We start from the raw sequence: 21432 nt of genomic DNA on the forward strand, positions 1-21432 counted from the left end.
AGGTCCCTGTGTCCCGCCGCCTCCTCCTGAGAGACTCGCTGTGAAGGGACGATTAATGAGAATTCAGTGAGAGTGTGGTGCGTGTTGTGAGCTGGCGAGCCAGTGACTGCATACTGTGAAATGATGAAAGAGGAAAAGACATGGAAACCTGCACCACTTCCAAAAGGAAATTATGTTGTGTGATAGATGTAATGAAATGGAAACGTTAATGTCGGTCTAATTAAACAACCCCGTTTCTGCACTCATGTATGCCAGTTAAATGTCAAATAGAATGGCAGAGATTAAAATACTGTTGAATTCATCATGTACACTTTTAAAAATAAAGGTTTCTTTTTTTTTCTCATCTGAGGTTCCAATTATGGAATCTTTCCATTCCACAAAAAGGTTCTTTGTAGTGTAAAAAAAAGGTTCTTTAGATTATTCAAATGTCCTTAACACTAAGAAACAAACTGATCTTTTAAGAATTGTTTACTGAAAAGTTATTAGGGGAACCATAAATGGTTCTTCTATGGCTTTTGCTGTGAAAAACACTTTTTGTAATCTTGGCTTTTAATTGGAGAAATAGAGACGACTACAGTAACTTCAGTGAGTTTGCCTACTACTTAAAGGCTATATTCTTGGGTTAAATGAACAGTTCACACATAAACCTGACTTTCTTTTGTGGAATACAAAAAAAAAGGAACAAAAAATGTAAGCAATGATTAAGTCTTGCATGTAAATTTGAAGTTTTAACGTATTTGGCAAATTTGGAGCAATATCTAGCAGGATATTAGTGCATTTCGTTTTTATTTTTGGCTAATTCATACGACCTCACTCATACAAATTACATCCAATGAGTCAAAAAGAACAAAATCGTCACTTCCTGTAATGCTGGAACTATGGATCTATAAGTAAATTAGGGAGGTAGGTTAATTTATTTAATATGATAGGTTAATTTATATAATAATTTTCCTATATCATAAATAACTTGCACCTCAATACGAGAGGTTATTGCTTTCGGAGGTGGATGCTGCTGTTTGGGAACGCAGTTGTTTAACAGTTCTGGGAGGCAATTATACAGAAATACTTTGATGACAAACTTTGCTCGGACATTTCCGTATGACCATAACAACATTCCAGATGCTGTGGAACAAGATCGGTCCGCTGGTTAATCAGGATTTACCGTCCCATAGCGCAGTCACATGACTTTTTTGATGTGCTTAGAGGAATTTATTAACCCTATTTCACACAAAAACCACCTCAATCGAGCGTAAAAACTTTTTTGCGAATTAAGGCATTTTTATTCAGAATTCAACGTTTCCATCACTCGTTTCTGATGCGATACTTAAAAATGTGCATAAAAGTAGGGTGATGGAAACAGTTAGTTGATTGAAAAGTGGGCCTGTTTTTACTCTTGACTCTCTCATTTGTGCCTTTGCACATGGTGTGTGAAGACAACAAAGCTGTCTTATCATGTTGCTAATGATCTGTTGATCATAATGTGCCAAGTATTAATATGTGAAAATGTAAATGAGATGCGTTCACCCAAAAATGAAAATTCTGTCACTTTCATGTCATTCCAAACCCATAAGACGCTCGTTCATCTTTAGAACACAAATTAAGATATTTTTGATGAAATCCGAGAGCTTTCTGACCCTGCATAGACAGCAACACAACTGACACGTTCAAGGCCCAGAAAGGTAGTAAGAACATCGTTAAAATAGTCCATCAGTGGTTCAACCTTAATTTTATAAAGCTACGAGAATGCTTTTTGTGTGCAAAGAAAACAAAAATAACAACTATATGCAACAATTTCTTCTCTTCCATGTCAGTCTTTGATGCGCATTAATGACAGTACTGTGACAAATATTATTTTTGTTTTCTTTGTGCACAAAACGTATTCTCATAGCTTCATAACATTAGGGTTGAACCACTGTCACATGGACTATTTTAATGATGTCCTTTGTACCAAAGCTGTATCGTCAAGCTGTATGGACAATTTTAAGATACGTTTTGAAAGTTTTATGCTTTTAATGTATGGGAAAAAGCAGCAAGAACATTCTTCAGAATATTTGGTATTCTACACTCTTATAAAAGATCTTATAAAAATAAAGATTCCTTATTGGAATCAATGGTTAATCTAAAGGATCTTTATAGTGGGAAAAGGTTCTTTAGATTAATAAAACTCTTCACATTGAGAAAGATGGATTCTTTAAGAAATGTTTTCTGGGGAACCAAAAATGGTTCTTTAATGGCATCAATGCAAAAACCCCCTTTTGGAAACTTTATTTGTAAGAGTGTACAGAAGAAAGTCAGTCACACAGATCTGGAATGACATGAGAGTGAGCAAATAATGACAGAATGCTCTTTTTTATGAATTACCACTGAAGGAAACCATTGCATTAAAACCTTGGGTAATGTTCAGCCATAGTGGCACAGAATTATCAAAACAGACATTGTGTCCTGACACCATCCACAGTCAGTAACTTAATAAATAAACCTGAAAGCTATTTACATCCTGTCTGTCCTGCTCACATTTCAGAGCTAAATGCCAGGAAACACAGCATTCCGCCTGACAAAGACCAGCGCCCTGTATGAGCACGAGTGCCAGGGGATTGTGGGACTGTGGGCACATCACAGACCTGGCAGACACAATTAAGCATCTGCCATGATGGCTTGATCAGAGCCAAACATCTTGGACAATGTGTGGAGCAGACAGCAGGAGCAGATCACACACACACACACACACACAGAAGGAGAAGTGTGGTGGGGGTGAATTGTGACCATAAAGAAAGGGAGAGGGTGATGGATGAGGAGAGAATGAATACAGATGAGAGTGGAAGAAAGGATACAATGAGGAAGATAAAGTGATGGGGAAACAGATGAGTGGGACGTCATTGAAAACAAGAGACAAATGACAGACAGAGGGAGAGAGAGAATAAAGGATAAGAGTAAAACTGTGGAAAGTGATGACTTCCAAGTTAAAAGTTTGGACCTATGAGATGCAGTATGTCTAGGTGAAAATATAGAAATAACACTTGCATAACAAAGTAAATGTTATCTATCTTTTTGGGGTGAAATATGACATGTCTTTGTTTGATTTATCTGTCTGAGATAAGCCAATACAGTCTGCATAACACAAAAACATGTATTCATTGATTTGCCTCATATGATTCATTAGAAAGTTTTGTCTTGTTCCATTAAAATCATAAGTTCAGTCACACAGTATGGATATTTCAGCAGTCACCTCATATTTCCATCATTACAACATTATTAAGCTGCTTCTGGGCCAGCTCCATGTTTAAGCACATACTTAATGTATTTGGGAAAAAACCCTAAGAACTCTAACAGTGTAATTTTAAGTACTTACACAAAGTTACAAAAGACCAAGCACCGCTGGACCGCTGAAAGCCTTAGTGACTTCAGCCAAAAAGAAAAATTAAGATATAGTGCAAGTTGTTACATTTAGCAGAACAAGTCCAGGAACTTGTATAAAGAAAGCAATTAAAAACCCTATCTTCCCAATACAGTTTTCATTTGATGTTGACTAGGTTCCACTATTTCACATTTAGCACAGATTTTTAGTGAGCAGACTCTCGCTCGCCAGTGAAAAAACACTGAATATTGACCACTATCCAAATGTAACATTCACAACCTAATGGCGTCCAAGTTTCCCGCCAGAGAAAGAGAAATCAAACTCTAACGACACACAAGAGGATAACACAACCGGACGACTGATCGCTTTAGTAACCGTCTGAGAAGCCAAAATTGGGAAAGACTGTTATTGGTGAGTGCTGGAATTAGGCTAATCAGGACTTTGGCAGGTGGTGTGATTGTGCTTGTGCAGATCTGGAACAGTTTCAGTGCTGGAGTCTGATTTCTGTCCAGGCTGTTGAGAAGTGTGTTGGGTTGGGTTTTGGGGTCGTCCCTGAGTATGAACAGATTAATGGAAGAAAATGTGGTCAGGTCAGCTGGGGCTGAGGGTACAGATCTCAAACTAATTGAGACGTCAGACTGGAGAGCTTCAGGTTTAGACTTCACTGCAGATATGAAGACATTAAAGCAGCTGATAGTGAGTCTACAGGCTTAAATTGATTTTCTAGCTTTCTATTGTTACAATGTTAGTATAAACATTGTGCACCCAGATCTACTGGTTTATTTGTCAGAAAAAAAGTCTGCTGGATGAAACAAAACACATGATTCAACAGAACTTATAATGCCAACTTGTGGAAAATGGGCATCTGATGTCCCCTTTCAGTTTTTCATCTAAAATTTGTATTGTATTTCGGATTTATTTAGATTTTTTTAGTTAACAAATGGTCTTCCACAGATGTGTGCAAATGTTAACAAGCGTACAGTAGATTACACAATACAAAGGGCTGTAACAATCACACATGACAGTTGTAACTGAACACAGTTTACTTTGTTCTCACTTACCAACTTTAATGGCTGAACAGCAACCTCTAGAAAGTGTGAAAGCAATAGAAGCGGAGACATGTCATGTTTAGTGTTTCACACATGCAAACAGCTAATGATGAAGGAGAACGCACTCTCTTTCTCTCTCTCCTCGACTTGTGGGACTCATTAGCACGTGCAGGAATGGCGGAATGCTTTTAGAGGCTGAAAGATGAAGCAGAGGTTCCTGGCAAAGTATTCCGATCTCCATCATATCAGATTCACTCCCGCTCCTTAAACCAGCCATTTCCCCTAGATTAGCTTCAGCTAGCCCACAAATCAACTTGTGTAATGCGCCTTTTTGTCCCTGATCGATTACCACGAGGCCAGGATCCGCTGTGGTAATCATCTGTTCAAATTGGAGCTAATCCCATAAAGAGTGTGTGTAATCCTTCAAATCATTTGGAGAAGATGTTACGGGTGTGTCAGCGGGGTGAAACTGCGAATAAAGTCCAATAAGAGAAGGAAAGAAGTTTTCCATTTCTATAAAGCAATAAAGTAATAATCAAAAGAGCTTTTGTTCACCACTAATAAATCCACACAGCTACTTAGTAAACACTGGGGAGAAAAATCTTATTATATAACCTTATTTTATAAAGCAAGGAGGAATTGAATTGATCAAAAGTGACAGTAAAGACATTTACAATGTTACAAAAGATTTCTATTTCAAATAAATGGTTTCCACAAAAATATTAATCAGCACAACTGTTTTCAGCATTATTAATAATAAATGGTTCTTGAGCAGTAAATCAGCATATTATACTGATTTCTGAAGGATAATGTGACACTGAAGACTGGAGTAATGATGCTGAAATTTCAGCTTTGCATCACAGGAATGAATTACATTTTAAAATATATTCAAACAGAAAAAATTTGCTTTAAGTTCTAATAATATTTTTACTGTATTTTCGATCAAATAAATGCAGCCTTATATACTTCTTTCAAAATCATTTAAAAAACTATTTTTTTTTAACAATAATGGATATTCCAATGATAGCGAGGGTGTGATTTCCAGCCTGTGACCCGTGACTGCATCCATCTACCCATCCATTCCCTTCTCCCTTCTTCCTGACCCACATCAGAGAGATCAGCCAAACCCTATTTTCTGACCCATTCTTTCTACTGATAAAGAGGAGGCTGTTTTCCATCCTTGATAACAGGCCTGCTGTACAAACATCACTCAGAGATAAAAGCAGAACATCTGAACAATTCAGTCATTCCATGACCCTCCATTTTTTAAACTTTCCCCTAGCTGGAAATACCCCGTTAAGTCATTTCTATCTTAGTCTCAGGCTGCCTCAGACCGCATATTGATGCATATTGCACATAAAAATAGCAAGAGCTGGCTGAAATCACCAGCTCAAATCTGATTGGATGGCTTTACACAACTTGTGGAATTTAGAGCACCAGTTTCAGAAAACAAAAGGAGCTTAGGAAATTTTTTTTTTAAAAAAAATAGAAAGGTCCCCTAAAATGAGCAGGCAAAAAATATTGCTTTATTGAAATTGTAACATCTGCCAACCCATAAATAGAAAGTTTTAAAGCAAAATGTTTAAAGTTAATGAACTGCAGTTGGTCGCTTTACATGTTGTTCAGACAGTCTCTGTGGTTTTGGATCAAAATAAACTACAGTTTAAAGGGATAGTTCCCCCAAAAAAGAAAATTTTTTTGTTGTTTTTTTGTTGTCATGAATTTTTTAAAAATGTGTATGGTTCTTTCTTCTGTTGAACACAAAAGAAGAAATTTTGAAGAAAATTGGTAACCAATTGACTGTTCACAAACACCCGCCCACCCTTAGTTACTGTTGCTATCTCCGATACGGTGGCACATAATAGGCTTGATCGACTTCATGCAGCGCCTCAAAGATCGGCTGCCGTCTGACAAAAGCAATGCATTCTGGTTAGAAAATTTGTCCGACTTTGATCGGCGCTGCAGCCGTCTTACGATCACATGTGCCATCAAAGTACCGCGAGAGCAAAACGAGACCAGCTGCCGAGGTCAGGTGCTGCAGTTGCTCAAAATCGGCTGTGAAAGCCTCGATGACGACGCACTTTATTATTATTGGTCAGATTCTGCGATGACAAGCACGACGTGTATTGCATGTTTATTCTAACAATTCAATTCCAATAATGCTGACAAATCTGTGTTTTTCTAACAGTAAAGCTTTTTTAGTGAAGTTATATTGAGTCACGTTTATCAAGAAACACTGATGAAAGCATATATACCCCCACTTTATTGGTATTTAAATAGTTTATGTCGAACTTTATTCATAAATAGATGGCGCTGTATTAAGCAGTATATACAAAGTGTTTCTGTTGCTTATGAAAAATTTTCTGAAACAACACATTTTTTTGACAAATATTGCATTTATTTCACTTCCTATATTATGATAGAGTATGCAAACACTGTGAGAGCATCACTACCGGGAGCAGAAAGTGTCTGACTTGAGCGGCTACTCTCGCTAGCCGGTGGCAGCCTAGTGTATTTTATCTTGAACAAGCCTAATATCTGCGTTCTGATTGGTCAGATCGCCTGTCAATCAAGCTCTCATGGTTACCCATATTCTTTTGTGTTTAACAGATGAAAGAAACTTTGGGTTGAATGTGAACTTGAATGTGATTAAATGACAGAATTTTCATTTTTGGATGAACTATCCCTTTAACAAACAACGATTGACACAAATGACAATTAGATGCCTTCAAAAAGCCAGAAAGCATCTGAACAGCGAGTACTTTCATTTTATACACTAAATATACAATATATACACTATATATTGCTGTTCTAAACAAGATCTGTGGGAATTACTTAAAAAGCAAAGAAAAATGACAAAAAAAAAATTATTTCACAGACTACAATAACACTGGAAAAAACTATTGTAATACATTCCCTTTGAAGCTAAATGCTACAATTGCATTTTTTTTTCTCCAAGCCACAGCAAAACTGCAACAGCTGCCAGGATGTTTTTCATCAAAGTCCCTGTGGCATTCATCATTGTACAATCCATCATAATTCATCTTTATTTGCAGTAATTAACTGCTCCAATCACAGTCAGCTGTCCGGTTGATAAAGCCATTAATTAGAACAGCACAATGTGCGATTACAGCTTGTACAACACAGTCAGCAGCTTTCAGACAGTGAATTGTGTTCAGACCTGTGAACTCTGAGCCAGTGAACATTAACGACACACTGACAAACATCTCTGCACTGAGGAGTTTTGCATATAAAAGACTAACACATACATCCAGTAACAGTAACATAGAGGGGGCCTGTTTAATGCTGTTAGTAAAGCCATCTATCCACGATGTGCATTGCATATACAAACATGCTCTCTCCCTTTCAAGCCCCAGCACATGGAGGATTTACACAGTTCAGTGATCTCAGTGTCAGCAGGAAATCAATGAAGAACTGAACGAGCTGAAATGATAATGGATGTGCATCTGGAGGCCTGGAGATGTCCACAGGCTGTTTTTTCACATAACCAGACCTTTGACTATCAGCATAAGGTCTGGTCCACATTCCAGACAAGACCTGTGCATTTATACAGAAAAAGACAATCTGACATGCAAAGGTCTATTCACACCAAAAAACGATAACTATATTGGCGTCTACACCAAGTGACAAAAATATTCTGTTTATTAGAAGCACACTGCAGTCTTTTAATGCTTGAGCTCATTAAAGTCATGGATTCTGACTGGCTTGCATGGTGTTTATAGATCTGAATATGAGCTTGTTTATTTGCTACTAAGTGCCTCAGCTCTGGGTATTTTTCTCAAAAAACATTAAATAACACTTAGGGCATGTTTACACAACAATGATGTACTTAAACAGAATTTTTTTTCCTTTGCATTTTTGAACATTTTCATGTACAGCCGACAAAATTATCAAAACGATCCCCATTCACATAGATCCACGAAAACAACTAAAAACCCTGTATTTGCATGCCAGGCCAGTAGTTGGCGATGTCACTTTGTAAAATATACTACGCAACTGTGCACATAACTATAGACTGATCACATAATTCGTATGTGTCACAGCTTTCACAAATATGATTTTTCGTAGTTCACACAGAGATGATAACGGTATTGTTTTCAAAAACGTGCATGTCGAAATTTTCCAAAAATGCTGTGTTTTCAGGCTACCAAAATGTTGTGTAAATGAACGGACAAAACGCATAAAGTTTAAATCAGGTTTTAAAAGTTTGACGCAAGGCATGTTGCCTGTGCAGTTTCAACAATGCTACATTAACAAAAATATTGCAAGTAACAGTCTTGAGTCCTCTGTCTAACAGCACACAATGAAATTAAATTTCTAGAATTAGCAAATTTTAAATAAGCACATTTAACAAGCAGATTTTTTTTTAGGTTTTTTTTTAACTTTTTTCAGCAGTTTAACAATTCAGAGGGCTAAATCTGCACTGATCTGAATGTTCTTATTCATCATCATCACTTCACTTAGTTGCATGCCCCTCCTCCTCATTTTGCATATTAAAAGCATATCCTTCACTATAGATTGAATTCTGCTGCATAATTTTGGGGGTTGCTATGGGAACCATTCCACTGGACAGCTCATAAAGGTGCTTATATGGAGAGAGAGAGCACTCTGATCTCTGCATTCATATTTATAATTGGTCCTTTAACAGTGAAGGTGAGACGAGGAGGAGCGGAAAGTCAGCACACTCCACCCCCTGTTCCTCTCTAAGCCCCCCAGCACATACGATAAATCACACTCTAAAATCAATAATTCACACATGCTCAAGGAGGAGGAGGAGGTCAAAGAGACAAATAGAGACAGACTCAGATAAAGGGAGGAGCATGTGCAGAGACAATGGTGACTAGGGGATCTCCCTTACATTTGAATGGTAAACGTGTTTTTGTTTTTTTCGTTTTTGGTATTTAGTATTCAAGCATAACCACTCACAACTCTGTCTCTCAATATCTCTATTCTGAAGAACTTGAACATGAACAAATAAACTTCATCTCCAGAGCTGCTCTGAGAGTCACTTCACCATTTGATGAAAACACATAGAAAAACAAAGGTTTTCACTATAACACGCCAAAATAAAAACATGGATTTACCTGAAGAAATTATGAAATATTCCTTTTATACAGTAGAAAGTAACTCTCAATAATATTAATAAATTCTATTACAACTATTAAAACATTATTTAAGGAATCAAACAATATCAACATTTTTAAATGGTAAACCCGAACCATGAAACATTTTGTTTAGCAAAAATAAAAGAAACTGCTCAATTTCCACTGGATCACATTTTTAAAGATTAAATAATTTTTCATGCATGTTTCACGCATCCACCGTTTTTGTTATTAAATATGTATATGATCATAAAGCACAGAATCCAGTTAAAATTATATCAGACAACTTTTCAAAATTTCTGAAAAGATTAAACATTTCACAGGGTAATATTTTGTTAAAATTGTTATGAATCCAAAATTATGAATTCAATAAATAGTCTGACTAATAAAACTTAAAGGGCACTTATTATGCAAAACTCACTTTTGTATGTTGTTGGGACGTAAATGTTTTGGCAGTGTGTGCACAACCACCCTATAATGATAATGACCACCCGCTCCTCTTTTTTTAATCCCCATAAATCATAAGCAGTGTCTCAGAGCTTACCAATCACAGAATCTGTAAAGTGTGACATCACAATTTACTAGCCCCACCCACGATTATTTTTAACGCATTATTTGAGCACAATAGACATGATAATCAAAACCAAACAGATATTTTTTTTAGCAGTTACAAGCTGTAAAGGCAGCCCTATTCTGGAAAAAGGGGCGGGAAGCAGCAGCTCATTTGCATATAAAGAGACATGCACTAAAACAGCGTGTTTCTGTTTTCACTCAAAATAGAATGATTTATAAAATGATATAATAAATGATCTGTGGGGTATTTTGAGCTGAAACATCAGACACATTCTGGGGACACCTGAGACTTATATCACATCTAGTAAAACGGGGCATAAAAGGTGCCCTTTAATCAAACCATTAAAAGGTAAATCAAAAAACATTTTAAATGGAGAAAAAAAAAACAGAACTGAATTATAAAAAAATATATAGAACTGAATTTGGGGAAAAATAAAGTGATTTCACAGGACCCTAGTAGTAATGAATGAAACCGGTATGTACTATTCCCCATGTTGGCTTTGTCATGTGACCTGTCATGTCAATTATGGTGCTTCACTGGTAAAGTGTCTATTGGATGCACACTTCAGAATCTAAGTGAAGTAGTTGTTCAACTGGCTACTTATCCACTACCGCTTTATTTGTGGAAATGGGTTCTTTAAGGTAACATCACTGATAGTCATGATGGACAGATTAAACTTGGGTTTGTGGCTAACGTTGCTAAACTAATTGCTTGACTAGCATTTGCTATACCCAAATACATGTAGCACAATGTATTGTGTGAAATTGCGAAATAGATGTAACTTTCCCTCATGTGCTCATTTTCTCCGTCTCCTTCACTTCTGTAGAGTATCATAAGATCAGTCACCTTTCCCCTCAGAGCTATTGATCAGCGCCTGGGTGAATGACTGGCCTGCTGTTGCACTCAATAAAGGGGGTTCAGTTTTTCAGAGCACGGTCAATATTCATACTCAAGGCATCAATCGACACTATTCAGGAACATCTTGTTGTGGACTCAGCACACAGGTGGTCTAAATCAGTTGTCATGGCTGAGTAATGATCCAAAAAGACCAAATGCACCACTTAGCTTAGTCACAATGCATTATTCACAAAGCAGACAAAGTTAACCTGATTTATCTATTCTAAATAGATGCTTTATATCGCTGATATTAGCAGCTGCACATGTGACTGGTCCAGTGTTTTATTCTAGGTGCCATAAGATTTACTCACACTTCCATTTAGCTCGTTCTTGTCCTGAAGATGCTGTTTGCTGCCATTACAATCAATGTCAATGTTCTCCCAGACGACACTGTTGTTTGTCAACTGGCCAATGTTCACAGTCAGAGGCTTGACACAATCAGTTTTGCCACAGTCTGACGGGACTTCAGGATTGAGAGAGAGAGAAACAGAGCACTTCTTCTCCAGCTTAAGGTGCTGCACAAAACATTTCATCTGTAACTCAACACTGAAGCTCACAATGGGAGATCAGGATGTCAGTTAATGTAGATGGAGGTCAGAGGTCGAGGAGATCAGCTGGTTGTTTGCTTGCTGATGGGATGTTGATAAAGTAGTGATTCATATGCACTGACACAATGTTGACTGTGTGTGAATAAGCACAGATATGGAAATTGAAATCCATCATTGAGAATTTCTGGAATATGAGAAAAACATAACATCTAACTCCTCCATTTACACCCCCCCCCACCATTCTGCCTTTGGTTACAGCACACTCAATTTCAAATATTTTGTTATACATGAACTATTATATGATTCAATGTTTCAACTCAGTCCCTTACAAACATACATAGTAAGGATGTTGCCTTAAGCCAAAAGTTTTCTTCAGTTTTGACACGAATACTTAAGGTATGCGTACTGCTGAATGTATAGCCTTTCAAAATTTACAATTTGAACAGGTACTCAGCACATGCACACTAGAAACCTTCATCTTTGTCTAGTGTCTGCTCTTTATTCTGTTGAGAATTTATCATCATAAAATGTTTTTGTATTTGTTTAAACTAGCTTCTCCAGTAGTTTGTTGTTGTTGTCATTCTGTCTCTTCAGTTTTTTTTTCAACTGCGAAACAATGATTTTGTGGCCCAACTAATTAAGGTAAAATCTTTTTTTTTTTAATCAGGCTGCATAAATACTGCATGTGTGTACTATGCAAATGAATTAATTTATGTCATATGCACTGTAAGCATATCCTAGAGTATTTGTAAAAACTGAAGTATTCTTCAGGTTTTAGAAGGCAGTTCTCATGTAGGCAATTCAATAGGTTCAATTCAGTTCAGTTGCTGAACATCACTGGATTTATGTATTTCATTTCAATTGTTCCACAGTTCTAATAACAGTCTAAGGTCACATTCTATTTTAAGGTCCAGTTCCCACCAATAACTATCTACTAACTATGGCTTTTGCATCAGTAAACTCCTAATTACTGCTTATGAATTGTTAATAAGGCAGTTGTTAAGTTTAGGTTTTAGGCATGTAGAATATGGTCATGCAGAATGCAGGCCTTCCTGAGTGAAGCAGAAGCATTAGGTGGGAATGTGCTTGTGTGTGTGTGTGTGTGTGTGTGTGTGTGTGTGTGTGTGTGTGTGTGTGTGTGTTTCCATCTTTTTCTGATTTATTCCATTAATTTCCCTTAAAGGGATACTCCACCCCAAAATGAAAATGTCGTTCCAAACCCTTAAAAGCTTTGTTCGTCTTCGGAACATACTTTTAGATATTTTGGATGAAAACCAGGAGGCTTGTGACTGTCCCATAGACAGCCAAATAAAATACACTGTCAAGGTCCAGAAAAGTATGAAAAGCATCATCAGAATACTTCATCTGCCATCAGTGATTCAACCGTAATGTAATGAAGCGACGACAATACTTTTTGTACGCGAATAAAACAAAAATAATGACTTTATTCAACAATTTGTCTCCTCTGTGTCTCTCCGCATCACCGTAGAACCATTTTGGCGAATCTGAGCTTTACGCAGGCAGCTTATGCTCTTCTGTGTACTGTTTTTTTTTTTTTTAAATCAAAGCGTAAATATACGTATATATAACAGTGCATCCTTGTGGTGCGGATGACACAGAAGAGCATACGGTGATGCAGAGAGACACAGGGTAGACAAATTGTTGAATAAAGTCATATTTTTGTTTTCTTCGTGTACAAAAAGTATTCTTGTGGCTTCATAAAATTACGGTTGAATCACTGATGGCAGATGGACTTTTCTGACGAAGCTTTTCATACTTTTCTGGACCTTGACACTGTTATTTATTTGGCAGTCTATGGGACAGTCACAAGCCTCCCAGTTTTCATCCAAAATATCTTACATTGTGTTCTGAAGACAAAAAAAGCTTTTATGGGTTTGGAACGACATGGGGGTAAGTGATTAATGACAAAATTTTCATTTTGGGGTGGAGTATCCCTTTAATAACAGCCTGAGTGCATTAATGAAAAGTTGTTAATTCAGAGTACACAGACTGTGTGAGACAGGAAAGAGGTGGAGGTGTCCTTTGTTTTATAAATATTCATCTGCTTGTCTGGCTGGGGGATGCACATTGGGTGTTGGGCTGAATCATATGCAAATCAGCTGATAAACAGCACAGCACATCCCTGGCTTCATTTGTCTGGGAGATAGAGGCTGCCGTCAGATCTCGTAAAACCGTTGGGTGTTTCTGTCTCCCCTAGCTGTCGGGAAATAGCCAACAGGGGCAAATTAACCTTTACAGGAGGGCAAAAGGTTCCATCAACATAGCCAGTGAACCCCTGTAGCCTCGTAATGACACCTCGCAAGCAAATTAAACCACAAATTACCCTGTCCTAATGTTTTTTCCTGCCCTCCCATGAGGGTCTTTGACTTTGTGGAGTCAACTGGTGCATGTTTCTGTGGCTTCTTGTTTCCACTGGGAGTGCTGTTTGTTTAGATAATCTGGCTCTCAGTGGGGAGTTAAGAGTAAAAACAGATGACATGTCAACTTTTCTTCTTTTTACAGATGAACCAAGAGGCAAGGCGTGCTGACTGGACCTATATTAAGCATGTGTGTAGATTTCAGTGTGGGTTCAATAGGAGTTAAGCTCTTGTGACAGAATCAGTGACATGCTGTCGATTACCTCAGAAAATCTTTTCATCTCATCTGTCAGTTTGTGAAACCAAGCAAATTGCATTTATAGCAATGCACTTATATAGTACGGCTATGAGCCAAGGCTCCTGCCTAGATACACATTGTTTAAACAGTACAACCATAAGCAGGGTTAAGAACAAAGAAACTGTTCCTTTTTGTAAACAATAACAATTCTAGAACCAAATATTCCGATGGAACACCGTACTGAAATACTTACATATAAATATGAAATACTTATAAATATTTCCTGCTCTATTTTCAAGGGAGACACCACACAACACCGATGGTGAAACCCACATGACTCTTAAAGCTGCATATTTAGTTACTTTTTATGGAAAGTAATGCATTTATGGAAAGTAATGCACAAAAAAAAAAAAAAAATATTTAAAAATAACATCAATCATATATATATATATATATATATATATATATATATATATATATATATATATATATATATATATATATATATATGTATAATTATTTATTTTTTTTGGCAGCTGTAAAAGTGTTTTCACACAAAAAGTGAAATAAGACTCAGGCTTGCGTTATGTATTTGAAAAAGTAATTCTTCTTGTAAATTTCAAAATAATGTGTTACTTTACTTAAAAAAGTAATCTGATTACACAACTTGCATTACTTGTAATGCATTTCCCGCAACACTGATGCATGCTTATCAAAAAGAAACACACATAAGAAAGAACCATCTAAAAAGAATTACTATGAAAATACAATACAGTTACCAGATGTTGTCTACCAAGAACAGTAGTGCCACCACTAAAGATAATTTAGAAGAACATAAGTGTTTTAACAGCAAAAGTCTATATTTGTGGTTTAAACCTCTCCATAATGCCATACCCCATAGACTACAAATTTAAGTTTATCAATGTAAACAGTGTTTGGACAAATAATGCAATCAATGTAAGTTTTTGAATGAAGCAACTTTCTATATGTAAAGAGATCACAGAGGTCATATATGGTATCTATTCAACATTCAGACCTGGATTTGACGTGTCTGTGCGTTTACGGGTCAGAATTCAGAGAGTATCCCCCTCCTGACCTCATTACCGTATCTCTTCACAAGCCTCTTTGACTTAAAGAGGTCAAAGCCACAGCCATTTATTACCCACAGTCCATCAGTCACTCTCTCTATTCAGGGCTTGTCAAACACACACCATTAAGTGTGTCTTTTTTCTCTAGTCGACAGTGTGTACAACACCGCGAGTACAACTCTCTTCCTCCTTTTGTGTTCAAAAGAAGAAAGTGAGTCATACTGGTTTAGAACAAGAGTTTCATTCTTTTAGTAAGTCAAAGAAAAAAAAAATCAAGCTGCTTGTTAACAAAAGAAAGAATTTTTAATCAAGAAAACCTCTTTGCCTGGATACAGATTAAATTCCTCCCAGGTAAACCATGAATCCTTGCATGGCCTGATCATGCGAGAGAAGTGGTAATGAGTGATGGTTCATGGAGGAGAACGTCTCAGAATTACAATAAACTTGATAACTGTCCAATTCATTCCAAACATAGTGATTTCCAAGTCTATGTGGAGAATGTCTGTAAGATAAAGCCAGATTAACTCACCACCAGGGAGTCTTTAAACCAGCTGCTGACAGTTTCATGTGCTTTTAAACAAACTCCTAGTCTATTACTGCTAGAGCACAGATATGGAGGAGGAGGAACCAAACCAGATGTTCCTCAACAGCTACAAAGGGTCAAGTTCAATACGGTTTCCATGTGTGTGTCTACCTGTGTTTCCCATGCTCCTCTCCTTCCCTTATCCAGCACAAACAGGTGTGTACAGCTCTCATGAATGACACTGGATCAACAGAATCATCTCCAGTTTGTGGAATTGAGAAATAATGAGCCATTCAACAAAAAGTAAACTTGTACATGCAAACTGTACTGACATGATGCTGGGGCATTGCTAGGTGGCTGCTAAGGTTTTCAGCATAGTTTATTGGCTTTATTTTTTGTTTAGGGATGCACCGATTTTAAAGGACAGAAATGAAAAAGAAAAGGAAGTAGCGACAGATCTTTCCTTTGACTATCCATATATTGAGACTATCGCAAAACTGATCAAACGATTGAAAGTCTCGCATACATCATCAAAGAGAAGAATGTTGTTTCAAAAGAAGATTGGGCTTTCATTTTTATTACGCTCAGCATAAAAAAAAACTGATATTCATTTTGAGATTTGATAAATATTGCATTTAAATGATTGTGGTTTTAAAGGTTCAATTTAAGCTGGAAAGTTAATTGGCATCGATTAATTATTCTAATATTGATTTTATTAAAAAAGCTCTAACATCGTCCAATAGCCAATATGGCACCAACATATTGCGTATCCCTAATTTTGGTCTCCAGATAAAACTCATGTGCTTCCTTCAGTGAAAATCTATGAAATTTTTCATCTGTTTTATAAATCTTGCAAAATTCATCTGATCACTTGAAAGTAATATCACAAATCTCCTCAACAAGCCACGGCGAGGAACGAATTAGGACTTGGAGTTTATTACTGAGCGTTAAGGGTTTCTTCAAATCTCTAACATTGAGTATGAGCAAGAGTACTACAGAAGCTTGTCTCAAGCACCACTGATAAATAACAGCATCAATCCACCAGCCATCCAATAAATTATTACTATTCCCAGTTAGCCCAAGAGAGTTTTGTGACATCATTCCACTGAGAACAGCACGCATGGGAACAGTAGTAACTGTAGACGTGTTTGGGAAACTCTGCGACATCAAGATAATAAGATCTCATAGCAAGACAGAGAGCAGAACTACATCAAAGTGCAGGAATGTTTCCCTGAGGTGCCTAAAATGAAAGGAAGACAGACCCTGTCAAGCTCAGGAAGGGCCAGAGGTCTGACAGTAGTCGACGTGCAAACATGCATGTGGGCCGAGGTGTATTACACTTCTGTCTTTAGAGGGCAGCAGGTGTCAGCGTTCTTTTAATGCCCCTGTCAGAGAGGATTGTGGGAAGAATGGACAGCATTACACAAGCACTGCCACAGGTACCAGAAATAAAAGACGCGGCTACGGTGTCAAATTTGAACAACGTGCAATCAGTCTCCAACAGCTGTTTAGCGGTGTAGGCGTACAACGCCTGTTTACATTGCCGTGGGATCAGTTTAGTTGTTGAGACTGGGATTGCGGATGGGGGAGGCTGACTGAAACAATGCAAAAAGCAGCTGCAAGACTTTCCACATGGAAATGAGGACACCAGCAACTCACTGCAGAATGATGATGGTAGATTTGGAAGCCAATATAACATTTCACTGACAAACAACTTCTACGAACACTTAAGATAGGATGGAGTATCCGATGAACCAAAGCGAGCTGCAATAAAGATTAAGTGACAATTACAGTATAATAGCTTCTTGGAGAGATGAACATCTCTCTCTTTGACAGGAACATGGGTAGATCTAACTAATGACTCCTGCCAACTCTATCCAGAGTGTAAACAGATCAATTTAATGCCGAGGGGCATGCTGTGGGGTCTACAGAGTCCTCGCTATGCACTTTTACATACTAAACTATTGTATCATTTTATTTATGGAAAATTCATTATGAAGGTCTTCTTTATGTTTTTCACCTGTTATGAGTTCAAGGCCGTAAAGGTCTGTACGCTTTGGAGGTTTTTTTAATAGTATACTAATTATCTATGAAACTGTAGTAGTGGCAGATCTTTTCTATAGTAGTATGTTTTACATTTGAGTGAAACAGACTATCAAAAAATGTAGACCAGGATTAGTTTTAATCCATTGGTTGTTGATTGGATGGAGGCAGATCTGAATCTCAGCCTGCAGTCGATTGTAAGAACGTTTAAGTGGAATAAATGAATGGAGAAATCCAACATACGTCAGAGACATGTCTGCCGTTTCACTGGAAGACTGAGTTTTGACATTTTGATTAAAAATTGAGGTCAACAAAAAAAGTAAGCATTCATTAGACCTATAACATGCATATAGAAAATAAATTGGGTGAATTTTCATTTCATGCTGACTTAAGTAATGGTGCATATATTTTGATGTCACAGACATGAAATTGTAAACAAATGGTTTTAGATCATTTAAGTAGCAACACACCAGAAAAACTAAATGGCAAAATTTAATTCATTTTTGGCATGGAAAATATGGTTTTATTGGCAATACTGTGGGCTGATTTTCAGATTTTCTTGTCTAATGGTGGTGACAAGTCAACAGATGGAGTTGAAAATCATTTTTAACTTTAAATTATTATTACCATTATTAATTTTATAATAATAACGTGTACAATTGAACAATATTTTTAAAATGTGTAAATAAAAAAGTGTCTTGTGTATTTTAATATAATGATTAATAGCATACTATAATATAATATTTATTACTACACTTATTGACATTGTGTGACACTTCTGTGAGAAACAGAAAACTTGATAAAACAAAAAAAAATATGAAGTTGTTTTTATCCCTGTATTCTGTTCTATCCGAGTGAAAAATCAGTAACAGTATGAGAAAAGTTCATCTGTTTTGACTTAAGCAGTGCAAAAGCAAAAGCATTAAACTGCCCATAAAAGTCTTTTACTACTCTGGGTTATTTTATGGAGGGGCCAACTACTCAAACACATGTTCAGCCTTAACTCAGATCAAGACAAAAGAGTTCAAGCACACACAATGTTTAAACAATGTACTCATGCATGTTTCCAGCAACATAAACAAAAAGCAACAAACCAAAAGGCAACATATTAGGCTATAAACCAACCAGCTCACATGTGTTGAGCAGTCATATTTGTCGGTGTGAAATGCACATTTATCAGAAAACAAACTCACCAACTGAAACGTGCACAGAAATATAAGGGTGCACCGTCCGCTGCAGCAGCCCATTGTGTTAAACGCGATAATGAGATCCTGAATATATGAGACTATCAGCAGAAAGTCCTAAACAAACACAGAGGAGCGCGTCAGTCTCTGTCCGACACAAAGCGGCTCTGCTCCCATTGTTTCCAGCGGCGCTCGGTGAAACGCGTGCAAGTGTGGAGCCGATCACTACTGAAGCGGGAGGAGTGCGTGAGAGAAGTGAAGTGCGAAGAAAGAGGGAGAGGAAGAAGAACAAGGGGGCAGACGGGGTAAGGGCGGGGGTAGTAGGCAGAGGGGGTGTATGTAAATCACAATGGCTTGGTTTCACGGACACAGGCTGTGAGAAACCACGGTGTGTGTGTGTGTGTGTGTGTGTGTTGATTCGAACCCAAGAAAAAAGAAAAAAAAAATCAGAAAAAATACCCAAGAACCACAGCATACATGAAAATAACAACTTAAACCAAGCTAGGGCTGGTTGTCTGGTTTATTCTGGTCTCACAGACTGGACAGTCAGCTGGTTTAGTTTTTTGGCCAACTGATATCATTGCCTGACCAAATGGAAAGTGCCCAAACCCCTCTTAAACCAGCAAGCTGGGAGACCACCTTAGACTAAACAAGCACAGAAACCATATCAAAAGACAACACCCCTGCTTAGAAAAAGAAAGAAGAAAAAAAAAAAAAACATAATCCAGCCTACAACTGTGTGCTTACAAGAAAGGGTTATATTCCAGTGGAGGCAGTACAATACAAAAAAAACATAAACCAGCCTACAATTGTGTGCTGGTTTTATCTGGTTTAAGATGGTTGTCTTTGCTAAGAAGCTGAAAGTGCCTAAAACCGCATCTAAAACCAGCCTTTGTGATCAGCCCTGGAGACCACATAAAACCAGCAAACAAGCATAGAAGTCATATCTAGACACCACATCCCTGCAAAGGGGAAAAAAACCATAAACCAGCCTAAAATGGTGTGCTGGTTTTATCTGGTTTAAGACAGTCTCCTATGCTAAGAAGCTGAAAGTGGCCCAAACCCCTCTAAAACACATCTATACCTAGAGAACACGTCCCTATTATTTAAAACAAACAAACATGTAAACCAGCCTAAGGTAGTGTGCTGGTCTGAAATGGTTTATGATGGTCTCCCAGGTTAAGAAGCTGAGAGTGCCTAAACCCCTCTCAATCTAGCCTCCATAACCAGACTGGAAGACCACTTAAGACCAGGAAACAAGCTTATAAACCATATCTAGAGCCCACAGCCCTGCTATAAAAACAAACAAGAATGTAAACCAGCCTAAGACGGTATGCTGGTCTTACATGGTTTAAGATGGTTTCCCAGGCTATCCAGCTAAAAAAATGATGAGTAAATCCAACTGGTCCCCCTTGACACCACCAAAGACTATTAAACTAGTTTAGATAGTGTACATTTTTTAACCAAGTCAACACATAAAGGTTGTCAGATTTACAATCTAACAAATAAACCAGCATTAGGCTTATGCAGGGGGTGACAGAACCTTTTTAGATTATTATGAGTGAATATATATATTTTATGTGATCTTTATCATTATTTATTTGTTTATTAATTTATTTTACAGTGATGGTGACCGCCAGGTTCCCACAGTTTGCAGCAATAAGGACTGCAGTAACTACAGTATTTATTACACTAATATTTTTTTGTATCGTGTGCGGAGTGATAAATGGCATTGGCTGATATATTTTATTATCACGAATGTTAGACAGCAAATGCAGTCTGTATCTACAGTTATTATGCTTACAAGTGTGCAGTCTAGGATTGTTTAGTTTAAAGGAACTGCTCTCATTGAAGTCTATTATCAAATCCAAGGCGCCATCTGCTGGTCGCGTATCACAACTACATCCTACTTAGTTTTTTAAGATGTACGCGGGTGTAAATTAGTGTTATTTGTCACTTTGGTCAATTTGTCACAAACAAAGTTATCATCTTTCACCACAGTAACTTGTTAGCATAATATTCTCTTCAATATTTTTACTGTATGGAAATTTAAATCTACTGAAAATGAGTTACAATACAAATAAATAAGGCAATGCAGTCAGTGCAGAGCATAATGCAGGATTTATTCTTTGCTGATTTGACTAGTCTAATTTTCTGTTGCAGTTATATACATACAATGGAACACTATGGCGCAATATACACATCAACCTTTTTTATCAACACATAACTATTGTAAATGTTCAGTCTTTTCAGAGAGACACTGCATTGACTGATAAGTTTAACTGCCTAAAGCTATATTACTCTTTCCCCCTTCATATTCAGACCCATATTTATTGACATGATAAGCAAGGGCTTCCATTGCCAAACCTCTGTAAATAACACACACATTAATGATGGAGTTAATCTTGATAATATCACTTGTTCTTTGCTAA

At 37.2% G+C, this 21432-nt stretch overlaps 1 protein-coding gene across 2 annotated transcripts in view; it reads right to left on the reverse strand.

Annotated features, from left to right (window-relative positions):
* The window catches only part of nkain4 (sodium/potassium transporting ATPase interacting 4), a 54002-nt gene extending 34713 nt beyond the window's left edge, over positions 1 to 19289 (reverse strand). The window contains exon 1 of one of the 2 annotated variants that reach the window (XM_042751251.1): positions 19010 to 19289. In XM_042751251.1, coding sequence (XP_042607185.1) covers positions 19010 to 19063 — 54 coding nt within the window. In that variant the 5' untranslated portion in view covers positions 19064 to 19289. The remainder of the gene's footprint in view (positions 1 to 19009) is intronic. The other variant, XM_042751252.1, reaches the window with a different exon arrangement.
* Between the last annotated feature and the right edge of the window lie 2143 nt (positions 19290 to 21432).

The sequence above is a fragment of the Cyprinus carpio genome, chromosome B23, assembly GCF_018340385.1.
Source record: "Cyprinus carpio isolate SPL01 chromosome B23, ASM1834038v1, whole genome shotgun sequence".
NCBI lineage: Eukaryota > Metazoa > Chordata > Actinopteri > Cypriniformes > Cyprinidae > Cyprinus > Cyprinus carpio.